At 34.0% G+C, this 14,293-nt stretch overlaps 1 protein-coding gene across 1 annotated transcript; it reads right to left on the bottom strand.

Moving 5' to 3' along the window:
* Nucleotides 1–10,774: 10,774 nt before the first annotated feature.
* Nucleotides 10,775–14,086, bottom strand: LOC105059979 (protein RGF1 INDUCIBLE TRANSCRIPTION FACTOR 1). Its single transcript, XM_019855602.3, has 4 exons — nt 13,880–14,086; nt 11,950–12,024; nt 11,667–11,807; nt 10,775–11,400 (listed from the first exon to the last, which is right to left on the bottom strand). The coding sequence occupies exons 1-4, from the start codon at nt 14,069–14,071 to the stop codon at nt 11,065–11,067; spliced, it is 744 nt and encodes a 247-aa protein (XP_019711161.2). The 5' UTR covers nt 14,072–14,086; the 3' UTR covers nt 10,775–11,064.
* Between the last annotated feature and the right edge of the window lie 207 nt (nt 14,087–14,293).

The following is a 14,293-nucleotide window of genomic DNA, read 5'->3' as shown; positions in this document are numbered from 1 at the left end:
TCTTTAATAATCTAGTCGGATATCAACTTTAGTTAGGAATGTCTAGGATAACTTTCAATTCAAAGATAATTTGGTGTACAATGCTAATGTATCTATTTTACTCGAGGACGAGTAAAGTTCAAATTGGGAGGTGTGATGAATACTTAATTTAAGACGCTAGAGGCACTAAATATTGTAATCATTAATGTTATTTTATTAAGAATTTAATGCTATCTAGTCTATTTTGCAGGTAATTGGGAGTTTAGGTTCATACGATTCAATTTGGACTCAAATTGGTTCAGATTTGAGTGGACCAAGCAATCAGCTCTTATTTCAGTGTGAACGCAACTTAAAGATCAAGGGTCAAGAAGCAATCTCTCCAATCAAAGATCCAGATTAAAAGATAAATGGAACTAAGTGTGAACATGACTTATTGATCAACGGAGAAGAATCAATATGAAGATCCAAGGGTCCTTATTCACACTCCCATCTCTCTTTTCATGAAATCCTAGCCTCCTCACTCTATAAATAGAACCCCAAGGCCTCTCTTTTTTTCAATAAAGCTAACGTCTAAGTTCTCTTCAAGCTTCTCTCTTTCTCTCTCCCTCTTCCTCTTCTTCATAAGTCTAGGGGAGGTACTAACCCTAGCACAATATATTCCTCCATAGATCTTTTTTTCACATCCCATCAAATCTAGGAGAGGTTCTAATCCTAGTGTCGCTATCCTTTTTCTGTTACATATCTGCTTTAATCAACCTTTCTTCCTTGGAGTTTCTGTACCAAGCCTTCCAGCCATCCTGTCGCTGTCTACACGGAGGAAGACGAAGGATTCAAGAAGACACATCCACCATCGGATGCAGCAAGAAGATCAACTTGGTTTAGTTATCTTGTATCATAATTTTATTTCTTTTCTTTATGTATGCTTCTTTATTAAATTAATGAAAAGTAATTTTATTTTTCATGCTTCTTTCTTAATTTTTTTTACAATTTATTATTTTTTCTTTTACGTTTTCAAAATAATCAATTAAGATCCTTGCGGATACGATTCTGACTCATCCTATCTACATAGTAGTGAGTAGGGTTAATTTTGGTGTGCTATGCATGCATCATTTTGCCCATTAAAAGATGCCTCACATGAGAAGGATTTTTTCCTCCTTGTAAGCACGAGTCTTCCTTGACCGATGTAGAATTATTGGTATCCTCCATATTATTAAAATCATAATAATACCCATTATACCCCGAGATACTATTGGACTATATACCTTGATTTTCCCTGATAATTACATAATAGCAATAAAAACAAAAGTTTAAAATGGTGTTTGGTGGGAGCAAGAGATTTGAAATAAATCCTTCTATCAATTAAATACCACTAGCAAAATAGGTATAGACATGGAATTGACTACGCTTGGTCAAACACCATTTTTTGGCAGGAGCATAAGATTTGGAATAAGTTCTTATATTAGTCAAATATCAATATAAAAAAAAGGAATGGACCTAAAATAGGCTATGCTCAGTCAAATACCATTTTTTGGATAGATTTTATCTTATATCAATCTTATAGTATGGAACAAGATCTTATATAATTCTTAAAAATTTTGCAAAATAGGTATAGGTCTAAAATAGATAATGCTCGATCAAACATTTTTATGTATATTTTTTGGATATAGTTTATTTTGTATCCAAATTTGAAGGAGCCTTGTGCCTATGTTTTATTGTAATTTCATCTCTTGAGGGTACATATAGTTTTAATTTTATATTATCAATTATACTGTATAAATATTATAATATGATAATTAATGTTAAATATAATATAATATATTATACTATATTAGGAGTATAAAACATTACTATTTTTAATAATACTGTAGTAAATATTGTAATTTTACTATACATCAATGTACCAAGCTATATTTTGCTATTATTGATATTATTATAATATATTAATTATAATTATTAAAAAATATCATCAAAATAACTAATTTATCATTCACATAGAGAATATTTTATTTTATTAATAATTTATTTAAAATAATAATGTTTATTATCAAATGTACTATATTAGTCATATGTTCTAAAATATGTTATGTTATGATAATAGTATTGAGTGCATATTAATTATATTAGTACTTATATGAAGTGATTTAAATATAAAATTGAGAATAATATATGAATCTCCAATATTATGTAATGGAATATGTTGTTACAATATATTAAGACAACAATATATTAACAATAAATTGTAAAAACAAATCAAATAAAACTAAAGTTTGTCTTTGCAAACAGATTTTAATTAATTTTGATGCTTTCCACAAGATTTTTATAACAACATTGTTGGTACGGATTCCGGTTATACCTATGTAAGGAGGATGAAAATCTTCATATATATATATATATATATATATATATATATATATATATATATATATAAACCAAGTGTGAGAGCCAGTGCATATTTTGCATGTGAGGTGGAAGTGATGAAAAAAATAAAACAAAGCACTCACATTTCTTGCACATGAGGTAGAAGAAGAGGATTCATTATGGGAGTCAGAATCATAAGGTAGAATTTCTCTATTCAACATCCTCTCTTTCCGCTCTAGGCACTCTGCCTTTAAGATACCATTCAATCACTACCAATTTTCGTAGACGTCCTTTAGATTTTCATTGAGAATTCTCATCAAGCAGTGCTCGATATCTCGTTAGAGTCAAGGTATAGATCCTAACTCTTCCACATCGTCTTTCAAGTTCTAAGGCTACCATCAATGGCCTAAGTTGAGCCAGCTGGTTGTTAGAATCATTTGAACAGGGTTTTTCCTATTCATGTTCTATTTTTCCTATTTTGGACTTCTCAATCATTGGCCACCATAGCCATTGCCACCATAATCTTCAACAAAGGCTGGGCCTAAGCGGATGTTTGTCATTGCCACCAGTCAATCTAATGTTCCTTCATCTAGATTAAAAGCAAGGTTGCCCTACCCTATTATTTATTTTTTTTTCTCTTTCTTGCTCTCTCTCCTCTTTCTCTCTCACTTTACTCCTTCTCTATCTACTTTCTCTTTTTTCTCTCTAGATATCTATGTTCTACTAGAGGGTTTAGATATATATCTAGGTAAATCTAGGACGATCCTAGGAGGAGTCGTATACTGGCATTGTTGTGGCTACCATATCTTTTCATAATCTTTCCACCCTTAACCATGATCATTTATGATTATTGTGATGATGAGGCCTAGCTTTGTAGGTAAGCAATCATCTGGACAAAAAAATATTGATTAGGACATCTTACCCTTGAGTTTCTAGATCAAGAAGTGACTTGGCATTTGCTATATTTGTGTCTGTTACAAATAGATGTAAGAATTTTTGGACACGATCACCTGTATGCATGTTTATTTATGAATTGCATGGTTTTAGTTTCACATCATGGATTATTATCGATACATGATTATTAGTATGATTTCTTATATTTTCTATATTATATGCATGTAATAAAATATTGATGTCTTTTCGGATGTTTAGAATATGATATTGATTGCTTGAAATATTGAAAGAAAAATAATATTATATTATATTTATGTGGCATAAATAAGATTTAATAAATTGATGGTTAAAAAAGATATATTTGGACTAATTATGTTAATTGTGGATAGCAAACCATAAATAGAAATTTTGTCATAATCTAGCATTTCATCCAAAAAAGCTAATCAGAAGATATTATTTAGATTTCTTGGTGATGTATTAGTACTCAAGATCTTCCTAGTGCATAGCCAATAAGGGACAACACATGCCTATATGGTTATGCAAGGAGCATGAGGATGTATGTTTAGTCTTATCTTGACTATATACTAAACAGATCTTGGATACTTATACGGTATTAAAGAACTCAAATAATACCTTATAGCTAGTCTTTAGATTGAGATCCTGAGCTATGATAAATAGTTTTCGTGAAAACCTAATCTATAGCTTATTTAGATCAGGGGATATTATAGGATGGATCCATCGAGATTGACCATAGATAGATCATAGTATTTGTAATTGAATTTGAATGCATTGGACCCTTAATCTAGTAAGGATGTTAGAGCTTAATGAGAGAAGTATGTGAAGATAATATGAATATATACTTAGTCTTGCATTGGCTATACACCAGAATAATCTTGAGTACTTATATAGGATCAAGACATCCAAATATTATCTTCTGGCTAATCTTTTTGGATGAGATTTTGGTTGCAACAAAAGAAGAGTAATATAGGTAAGGAGGTTCGCTCAATAATATGGATGATAATAGACCGGATATTATTCGCTCGAATCTATTTTTATATTCAAATATATCCGAATATAGATAGATATTTGAGTATTGGACTAATATCCATATCCATTAAAGAAAAATGAATATGAATATCGATAAACAACCATCTGATTCATATCTGAATAATCCGATTCTATTTATAATTATATTTAATTTTATATGGCACTTATGAATTTTGAAGGAAAATATATAACCATATTAATACATTACTAACTTAATTTACCATCCACTTAGTAGTCTGATTCTATGGTCATAAAATTTAATTAGCTAACTCATACATGTATTTATATCTATATTTTTAATATTCAATTTGTATCTATATCTATTTAAAATGAATATGAATAAAATTTTTTATATCTGACTAATATTTGTATCTGTATCTGTATTTATCAAATAAAATAAATATAGATATAGGTATACACTGATATCCAATCCGATTTCAGCCCTACTCAATGATGGCCCTCTTTAGGTTGAGCGTAAAGTGAAAACTTTATTTGCACCTTATGTTTCTATCTATTATGTCATAGATTTTAAGATTCTTAATATAGAGCTATACACAAAACTTGTTGTTTTCTTTTGTGCATTGTACTCAGAAATGAAGTCCAACAAAAAATTTTCACTATGTAACATAATTAAATTTCACCAATATAATAAAATGCTATTTGAGGTTAGTTAATCTCTCCTCCTAAGAAGAAAATAAACAAATTCTTTGAAAGAAAAAAAGATGATATCATGATTGTTGTTATAACTTGCATAGAATTTCACTATGAGTACTTAATGATACTAAATCTTTAGCCAACAAAAGATAGTATAAGAAACCATACTATGTAAGAAAATTTTGAACTTTACAGTATGTATCCCATGTGATATGTCATGGGACTGTTAAAATTGATGAACTTTGAATAAGGATAAAATATTTGCATGCTGCAAAAAATAAATACAAAAAAAATATTGCAATATCACAAAAATTTGTCATCTTGTGAGACGTATGATGTGGAGCTAAAGAGATATATAGCGACATGTTACATATCCATAGTGTCATTTGAGCTAGATGACATTGTAAAGCCCTCGATCCTTGGACACGTATGCAAGCTATAAAGAGAGATCTCACCCTAGGAACCTCCATAAATTAGGATAGGGGTTGTATCTTTTGCACGAAAGAAGGATTCACGTTCCTTTACATGAATCCACTATTAGATCGCACCATGGTTGCTTCAAGATATGTGCAAGCAAATGAAAAAAGTTTGGAGTGCTTCAAAATCTATGTAGGGCATGATCCAATGGTCTATATCGCAAAGGATCAATCATTCTTTCATGCAAAAGATACAACCTAAACCCTACAAATTGTTATGATTATAGGACATGGTAGGCCACTTGGACTTCTTCTTTTAAGCTAGTTTCCAAATGTATCTGAAAATATGCCAAATTTGCAACGAGATGTCTTCGTATATTTCCACATCATTTGCATCATTCTCCCTATCTTCTTCGACAATTAGGTGGGTTAGCCAAAGTCCTCACTCGACCTATGATGCATTTTTCATGAATATTCTGAATGAGAGTTATGTGTTATCGTAGTCAAGCCAAATGTTAGATCTATCAACTTAAATGTTTAGCGACTTTGCTATTGAAAAAAAAAAAAAAGGTCAAATCACAATCCCCAAATTTCAACATCCTTTAACAATTTCAAATTTTATAATAGTACTCTTTAACTTAAGAAAGAAAGGCTAGAATCCTCCAAGAGCTTATGACTTTGGTGGTTGTAGGTTATATCTTCTAGATATTAATAAGACACATTAAACAAGAAGGTTTGGACACTTGAGTTCCCCTTGACGAGAGAAGAGAAAGGATGGGAAATGAAAGGGTCACTAGTAAAAACTAATTCTACTATAGGAGTGATTTGAGTAGCTAATTTCTCAAAGTGGTGAGCAGGTCCCCATTCGCTTTTGTTTGCCAGATGGGTAAGGAGTTTTCCTGAGACCCCAAGCTAAAGCCATTTAGACAACTAAAAAGACTTAATTGTAAATCATTTTTACATGGTATGAGAACTGTGTGTATCCTCCTCTTTTTTTGGGAAAAATGGTGTGTGTATTTTTATTATGGATTTGCTCTCGGCTATGCAGGCAGGCCCATTTAGGCTTGTCCATTGTCCATGATTGGTACAATTTTGCTTCCTTTTAAGGCATTCAGAGAGATTGTAGTGTATAACACTTGGGATAGAAAATTTGGTTCCCACTTACAAGAAGGGTCCCTTCATATCACTATTTGGGGCCAATTCTTGGACCAATTCCCATGTTGTTGTCAACACTTCATAGCTTAATGCCAAATTTCTAATCGAAATCAATCAGACAAGTAGGCCATGCTCTGATGTTTATTTTTTTTAAAAAAAGAAAATAAGATAACTTTGTGCTAAATTTCTTATTCTAATACATTTGTCGATCACATGGGATCTATGCTGACATATGTTTGTGAGATTTTTTCCATTTTGTTTCCAAAACCATGATTTATTACATTTTTTTGAGAGACATGCTATGAGATGTAAACACATCATACAATAGATTTCATATGCCATATGCCTAATGGAGATTGGTGCAATACATATGGTGACATATATGGAGCTCGATGATTTAAGAAGCAGTGCGCTGGTGCAGCTTTTAGAATGATATTAGCATGTAACCACGTGTTACATTGTGTGCGGTTTTTTCTTTTTTCCCAACTATTCCAGAAATGCAATATAGAATAGATAACATAAACAGAATATAATGTAATAGATATAAAAGTCTAATTGTCTTATAACATAAGTTTTTGATATAATAATGATGATGCAATGTACTAAAATAATAAGATTATGATCTAACTTGCATATAATAAAAAATATTATATGCAAGTTAGATCACGATCATAAAAATATAATAAAAATTAATAAAATATTAGTGCAATCTGATGACTTACGTGACATATAAGCATGTGGTACAGTAAAAATGAAAAGTATTTTCATATATTAAGCAAATATGGTTATTAATAATATTATTAATTTAGTATTAATTTAGTAGTATTAATGAAAAACTCTTTATTTAATATGCTTTAATAAGCTAATAGACTTCTTATATATTGTGTGTTGATAAAGAAACTTCTTATATGACTAGCAATGGAAAAAAAAAAAATACAATATATGTGTGTAGCATAAAAAGTACCTCTTGCGTCAAATCACTAGGCGATCAAGCACCATGATTTGCCAATAATCACCCTCTCGCTTGCTCTTGGGACACAAGCCTTACAAGAATAAATATGTTAATTCATGATCTTAGCCATGAGCTACTCATGATTAATGTAAGCCCCTACGCCTGAGACATGATTATCCTCGCTTAGGATAGGACTAAGGCAAGACCTTGTCATTAGACCTAGTTATTTTATTGACTTCAGCCATTGAAGGGGTGGTTTAATTAATTGTGTTTTGTCGTGTGTATGGAGAACCAAAGATGCAACTTGCCAACTTTTGGCGTTGCCCACACCGACAAGGTGCAGTTTCATATGCTATGTAGGGTTTGGGAATTCGGAATGTTGTTGTCTTGTGGTCAATTTGCCCAAACCCTAGCAGCAAAAAATGCATACCTCATCCAATAAAATCCAACTCCTTCCTCCTACTTTTTGAAAACATCTCAAACGGCACTCTTCTCGGTGCACTTATCTCTCCCCCTCCCTCCCAAGCATGCACATCCATCCATCCATCTCAGTGTAGTATAGACCTTCACGTGATGCAAGCCAGGGACTAGTTCGCTTATTGTGGGAAGAATTGTGAATTTGGCATATTGGGTAATATATAAAATTTCTTTGCATGTTAGATATCTTATAGAAGTAAGACAACTGTGGGCTTACTGAGATATATATTCCTTTTGCTTCTACCATATTTTAACTTATTTTGATTATTATATTCACAACATGATGAAATTGTTAATAAATCGTATATAAATTTGTTGAAAATAATTAAAATACATGACTACGATGTTCATTAAGAGATTGATTAAAATCTTGTGGATAAGGTAGACTGCAAGTTGTAAAGCGCTTGAGTTGCAAGTAGTTGAGTTGTAGGGACTTAATTAATCTCCTTTGTTAGTTGGATGAGGGGGAGGAACGGAGAAGGGAAGAAGGCAAAGGTGGGAGTGGGGAGGGAGAGGAGATAGAAGGAGTAGGAGAGGCAAACTCAGCAAGGCCAAGTTTTTTATGATGAGCTCGATGCCATCACGGCAAAGAAAGATTCCTTGTTGGTGATCTATGTATCCCAACTTCTCCTCAAGGTTTGTTCCACCTACGAGGAAGGAGTGAGTGAGGGATAGGAGAGTGGAGTAGGAGGGAGTGGCATACTGAGGGTGAGGGTGGGGGAGGAGATGGGGAAGGACAAGAATAAGAATAAGGAGGCGAGGAAGGCTGAGGTGGGAAAAGAGAGGAGCAATAGATATGGAAGAGCCCTACTCTCCGGTGGGGTGCAAGTGTGGAAGGAGGTTGGAGTTAGGATACGATGTGGCCACTTAGAGTACATTCATGAAGAAATAAAATGAAGTTGTCAAGGGTTTTGGAGGGACAAAGAAGAGGGAGAAGGCTCAAAGGGGTGCAAAGAAGTCTCAAGACATCAATTCATGAAGGTTAAGATTCTAGCACTCGTGCATGTAGTTCATCCTACAGTCAATTAAGCTACAAGTCGAGATGTAGAAAATCAAAAATTTTTTGGTTAGACTTGATCTACTACATGTGCTATAGATAAAGTCAATAAAAAAAAAAAAATACATCAGCATTTTGAACTGAAAATTTCTACTAACGACCTCGACACACCACTATTGTGATGGTTGCAGAATTTGTCCGTTCAAAATATTGATGGAACATCTTTCTATTGACTTTGTTTATAGTATATGTGATATAAATAAGTCTGCTGAAGAATTTTTCATAAAAAAAGAGCTTTAAACTTTGAAATATTTGTAACTTAACCTGCAATTGGCTACAGGCCTCTTGAATATCAAATAAATGATATTTAAAATGATTGTGATTGTCTTGAAATAGCATAGCAAATTAGAAATATTTAACGTGGGACAATTATGTGGGTCCTTATTTAGTAGGACCAAGACAGACATAATAGGGGATAATTAAAAAAATTGCCATAATTTGATCCCCTTTCTTTTAGATTTAGGGTGGGTAATCCCACTCCTACCCCTCCCCCCTCCATCACGCTACCCAAATCTTAACATGGGCTCCTAGATAGATCAAGGGACAACATGTCTTAGAATCGAACCGGCATTCTCTCACCTAGAGGGTGAGATGGCGTACCATGGGGCTACGCGCTTGAGTACTAAACTGACCACCCTTTGGTTTGCGTTTCCTGGGTACAAATTGGGTTTTGGATTTTACATGTTGTATTCCAAAGATCCATCACATATAATGGGCAAATAGGAGTCGCATCAAGCTGAGTGTCTTAAATGGATTCTAGTAGTAATGGAATCACAAGATGCATGGGTGTGGAGAAGTACTCATGTTTGCCTTTTAACAAGCCTTCAAGCACCAACTTTGATAATTAAGTGGCACCATTCTAAAAACACCAGAAATTGATTGGTTTTCATTGATATGGTACTTCACTCAAAGAAGGTTTCAAATTCTAAAACCACAGGCAAAATGATGAAAGATCAAATCTTTTTTGGTTTTTTTTTTTTCTTTTTTGTTTTTCTTTATTACAATTTTTGGTAAGAAACATGTTTTGATTGTTTGATAGGTGAGTTGTGGATGTTTTACAGCTACTGTTAACGACTCCAAGAAAATACAAGCTATGTCAGTTTTTAGTCTGGATAAGATCTCTAATTTAGACTGCCTTGTGATCAAGGAACTCTTAAAACACATACAGATATATATAGGGAGATTCTTTTTTTTTTTAAATTTTAACGGTCACTACCCATATCCAGAATATAATTATTGTCCATTTTTTTTCTATTAGGAAGCTACAACCTTCCATCTGCACGAAGTTTGAAACAATGCTTTTAGTAGTATAAGTATTTTTGAAATTTTTGTTGTAATATTTATATTTAGCTTTCTATTTCTTATCTGGCATTTTAACCAATTAAAAGCTACTACATACTGAGTGGAATGAAGAATGGAGACATTGAGAACCAAGCTTCCAGTCTCCCATAACTACCCTGTCATATCCATCTAACAAGAATAGTTGTATAATATTATTTTTCCACCTTAATGAAATTAATGTTACCCACAGAAAAAGTTTTTTAAAAAAGCTGCCCACAGTCAGAAAGATAACATCTATCCAGGTGATATTGGACAGCAGCATCTGCACACAGTGGCTTGCAGTGGTGACCAGAAATCTCAGAGCCACTACGCTACAAGAAGTTCACATTAAACCATCCCATGCTTATAATATTACCCAATACACATATGTTCCAAAGGCTAAAATGTGAGCAAGGGTTGGAAGAAGTGTTGGTCAAAAGACAGACAATAAGTATAGAAAGAGACCAAGTACAAGCGAGAGCTCAGATAAATATAAATATATGTAGATATAGAAGTATGCATTCCATTACATCAATACAAAATTGGTAGTCACCGTGAACCTCAAATATGGTCTACTGTGGCCACCTAGTCAGCAATGGAAATGCTCTCATACCCATCCAAACACCAAGAAGATATTGCCCATAATGCCATCACATGGATAGGGGCATTTCTGGACAGGACTTGTACAGTGGGAAGTTCAGCACACCCTAACAACATGAAAGATAGCTTAGTTTTATTGTTATGGAAATTAAGCATCAGGAGAGAGGAGATCTATGAGGAGCTCCCTTCCTCCTATTGCTCAAAGAGAGGACTATTTGAGGCAACAATCCACCACCACCCTTCTTCCGCTTTGGCACCTCAGAGTCCTCAGGCCTTCGCGAACTGCCCCTGCCGCCATTGCTCGAGCCCGAGCTGCCCTTGTATTGCAATGGATCTTCCAGGATTGAATTCGGGGTGATCTGGCCATCATCCTCGATGAGATCGGTGCTATCCATCCGGAAACTCTCAAAGTGTGAGAATGCGAAGTCCGACTGATTGAACCTGAATAGAATGGTTGACAGATCCTCGCCTTGCAATAGCACATGTTCCACCTGCAATTCCCCAATTTACACTCATTAGTTTCCAAACTTAATTTGTTCCCGACTTTGGACCCCTATTCAACCAATGATAAATTATAGACCATCCCCTTGGACCACTCACTACTAGTTGCAAACTCTAATATGACTGATAGATTAACTATAACTATAACTTTAAAAGAAAAGGGTTAGAATGAAAAAAAAACCACTATCCCACAAAGATGAGTTAATTCCAATAATGGACCATACATCATCTATTTTTAAGCAATTCAAAAGAGTACCTTGCAGGAGAGGGAGCAGAAGTGGAAGGGCTCTTGAAGGATTCTATCACAGGTCAGGCAAATGTTTCCAGAGCCCTTGAAAGGCCTGGACTGAGGCCTTGGCTTCAGAAAGACCACTTTGGCACTGTTTATAGTGTATGGCTGCAAAAATAAATAAATAAATAAATAAACACTAAAAAAAAAAACTCCTAGAACCGGGGGGAAAAAAAAAACTACGAAAACTTTGGATCTCTATTACTGAAATTCTAATATCTTGCACTTTTTATTTTTCTCACTGCATCACCTGAACATAAGAGCAATCAATGAGCTTCTCAAGATCATCCAATCGAACCACATCGTTGTACACATACCGCCTCACCTAAATTAATTCAAAATCAGAGTTAATTAATTTTAAGCATGGTTGTCAAGTAATCTGAGATATTTTAGAAAGTATATAATCATGACATTTAAGTTCGGATCAATAAATCAAATTTAGGTTACTTGGAAATTAAAATTTGTACATCTACAGGAATTAGCTCAGCATTCCCAAAATACCCATACTGATTAGGTAATAATTGGGTTCGTTAAAATATGAGTCATTGGCCACTTATTACTGCCATATTTTGATCAAATCATTATTAGGAAATCCCAGCAGAGAAAGCACAAGAAGGACAAGGACAAGAGCTAAAAAGACACTTATGCTCCTCTGACATCCGTACTCATTGAAAAAATCACCATGTGCATTGAGGGTAAATTAGTAAAACTCTTTTCAAGTGGAGAAAAGGTGGGATGGTTTGAAACTTTCTTGGCCTTGAAGGAAGACAAAAACTTGCACCAAAAAAAAGAAGATGAAAACGAATTCCTCAAAATTATTTTTTTAAAAAAAATAATATATATTGAATTTAATAAAATAAATATTAAACTTGATAGGGTTAGATGTGAAATGAGAATAGTTGGACCAATAAAATTTAATGGGATTTTCGTGAATGAAAAAGGTAAAACAAAGCCTAGGTTTTAAGCGATAATGGTGAAATAGACTACGAAAGTCAAGAATTTTCAGTAAAAATAAGGTGGAACTAAGGAAACTAGTTATTGGAGGATGATAAGAGAAGTGTCTATAGATGGTCGAAAACAGCTTGGATGGTTCTACCATTGAAGAAAATAGAAGATTAAAAAAGAAAATTGAGAAAATAAATAATGCCATGATTAAGGAAATGAAGAAAAGGAAGAAAAGTGCAATCAAGGATATGAAATCTGGAAGATAATTTCCTATCACAGTAAAGCAAACAAACCTTAAGAAACTTTTCAAAAACGAAAGGAATCATATAAAAATTATTAAGATATGGGAGATATTATTGTACATCGCAAAAAACACCTAAAGAGAAATAGAATTGTTCTTATGGACATCTACTTGAGTGAGCTATTACCACCAACGCAATCAAAGGGAGTCATAAATACTTTTTCCTTTTCAACAGATGGACTCACTTTCTGTCTGTCTCTCTTTAAAATACTTTTAGAGAGAGAGAGAGAAGCGCATGCATCAAGAAAAGGGTCTGTGTTTCTCCTATTCTCTCCACCACAATCACAAGGACAAGCTATTTCTGTTGTCAAGAAAAGCAAAGCAAAACAAAACAAAAATAAAACATTTGTTTTTTTTTTTGGAAAAAGTATCTCAAAAATAAGTGGAACCCAATAGAGAATTCAAAACTCAAGTCTTCAAACACAAGAACAATCCAAGAGAAGAAAATTTGATTCCACAAAACATGTAGGATTCTTTCAGAATGAATGATTACTTCTACCACAACCACCATCCTTATTATGACTGCTGCTACTATTACCAAGATTTCAGAACAGACTCATGACCAATTTTTTCATATGACTGTTATTTAGAAACACTATCAAGAAAAATTATTTTCAAATAGGAAGTAGCAAGACAAACTTTTTGTTAAAAAAAAAAAAAGTGAAAACATAAAACCCAGTAGACAATTCCAATGAGAAATCGAATGCAAAAACCAAAGCATGTGGCCTTATTTTTGAAGGAAACGAACAACACCAGTATCACTATTGCCAAGCACCATAGGAACTGCCATGAAACAAAACAACCAGAATTCAAGCAAATCTAAATAAGAGAGAGGAGGCAATCAAAAAAGGGAAAAAGAAAGAAAAAAAAAAAAAAAAAAAGGAGAGGAAGAAAGGAAGAGAGAAGACCAAAGAAAAGAACCAGAGGAACAGACCTGGAGGAGTGGGTGGGAAGGGTGGGAGGGGACGCAGTGGGGGCAGATGCTGGTGCAGCAGTCGAGGCAGAAGATGTTCTTCTCGTTCTTCTTCCTGTTCTCGTGGGCCCCACACCCCACAAAGAAGCTCTCCTCCACCAGCCCACCCAGCCACCCCGGCATCCCGTTCCCTCCTCCCTCCCCCCTCCCCATCCTCTCTCTCTCTCTCTCTCTCTCAACAATTCTCTCTCTCTCTCTCTAAGGATATAGATATATCAGGACAGCTCTCTCTCTCTCTCTCTCTGTGTGTGTGAGTGGGTTTGAGCTTAGAAGAGGGGGTAAAGGGAGGGCAGTGAGGGGCTAACGAACCTCTAAAGGCTATTTATAGAGGAAGGGTGGCAGGGTCTGGGAAGAGGGGACAAAAGAAAAAAAGAA

This window comes from Elaeis guineensis, chromosome 10, assembly GCF_000442705.2.
Source record: "Elaeis guineensis isolate ETL-2024a chromosome 10, EG11, whole genome shotgun sequence".
NCBI lineage: Eukaryota > Viridiplantae > Streptophyta > Magnoliopsida > Arecales > Arecaceae > Elaeis > Elaeis guineensis.
Note: the sequence above shows the minus strand (reverse complement) of the source record. Positions and strands in the feature narration are given on the sequence as shown.

Bases quoted from the DNA above. Each gene is read 5' to 3' on its own strand.
- LOC105059979 (XM_019855602.3), bottom strand. From the start codon at position 14,071: ATGGGGAGGGGGGAGGGAGGAGGGAACGGGATGCCGGGGTGGCTGGGT. The intron at 12,025-13,879 runs GTCTGTTCCTCT...GAATTAATTTAG, and splicing joins CTTCCCACCCACTCCTCCAG to GTGAGGCGGTATGTGTACAA. The intron at 11,808-11,949 runs GTGATGCAGTGA...TTATTTTTGCAG, and splicing joins TTGATTGCTCTTATGTTCAG to CCATACACTATAAACAGTGC.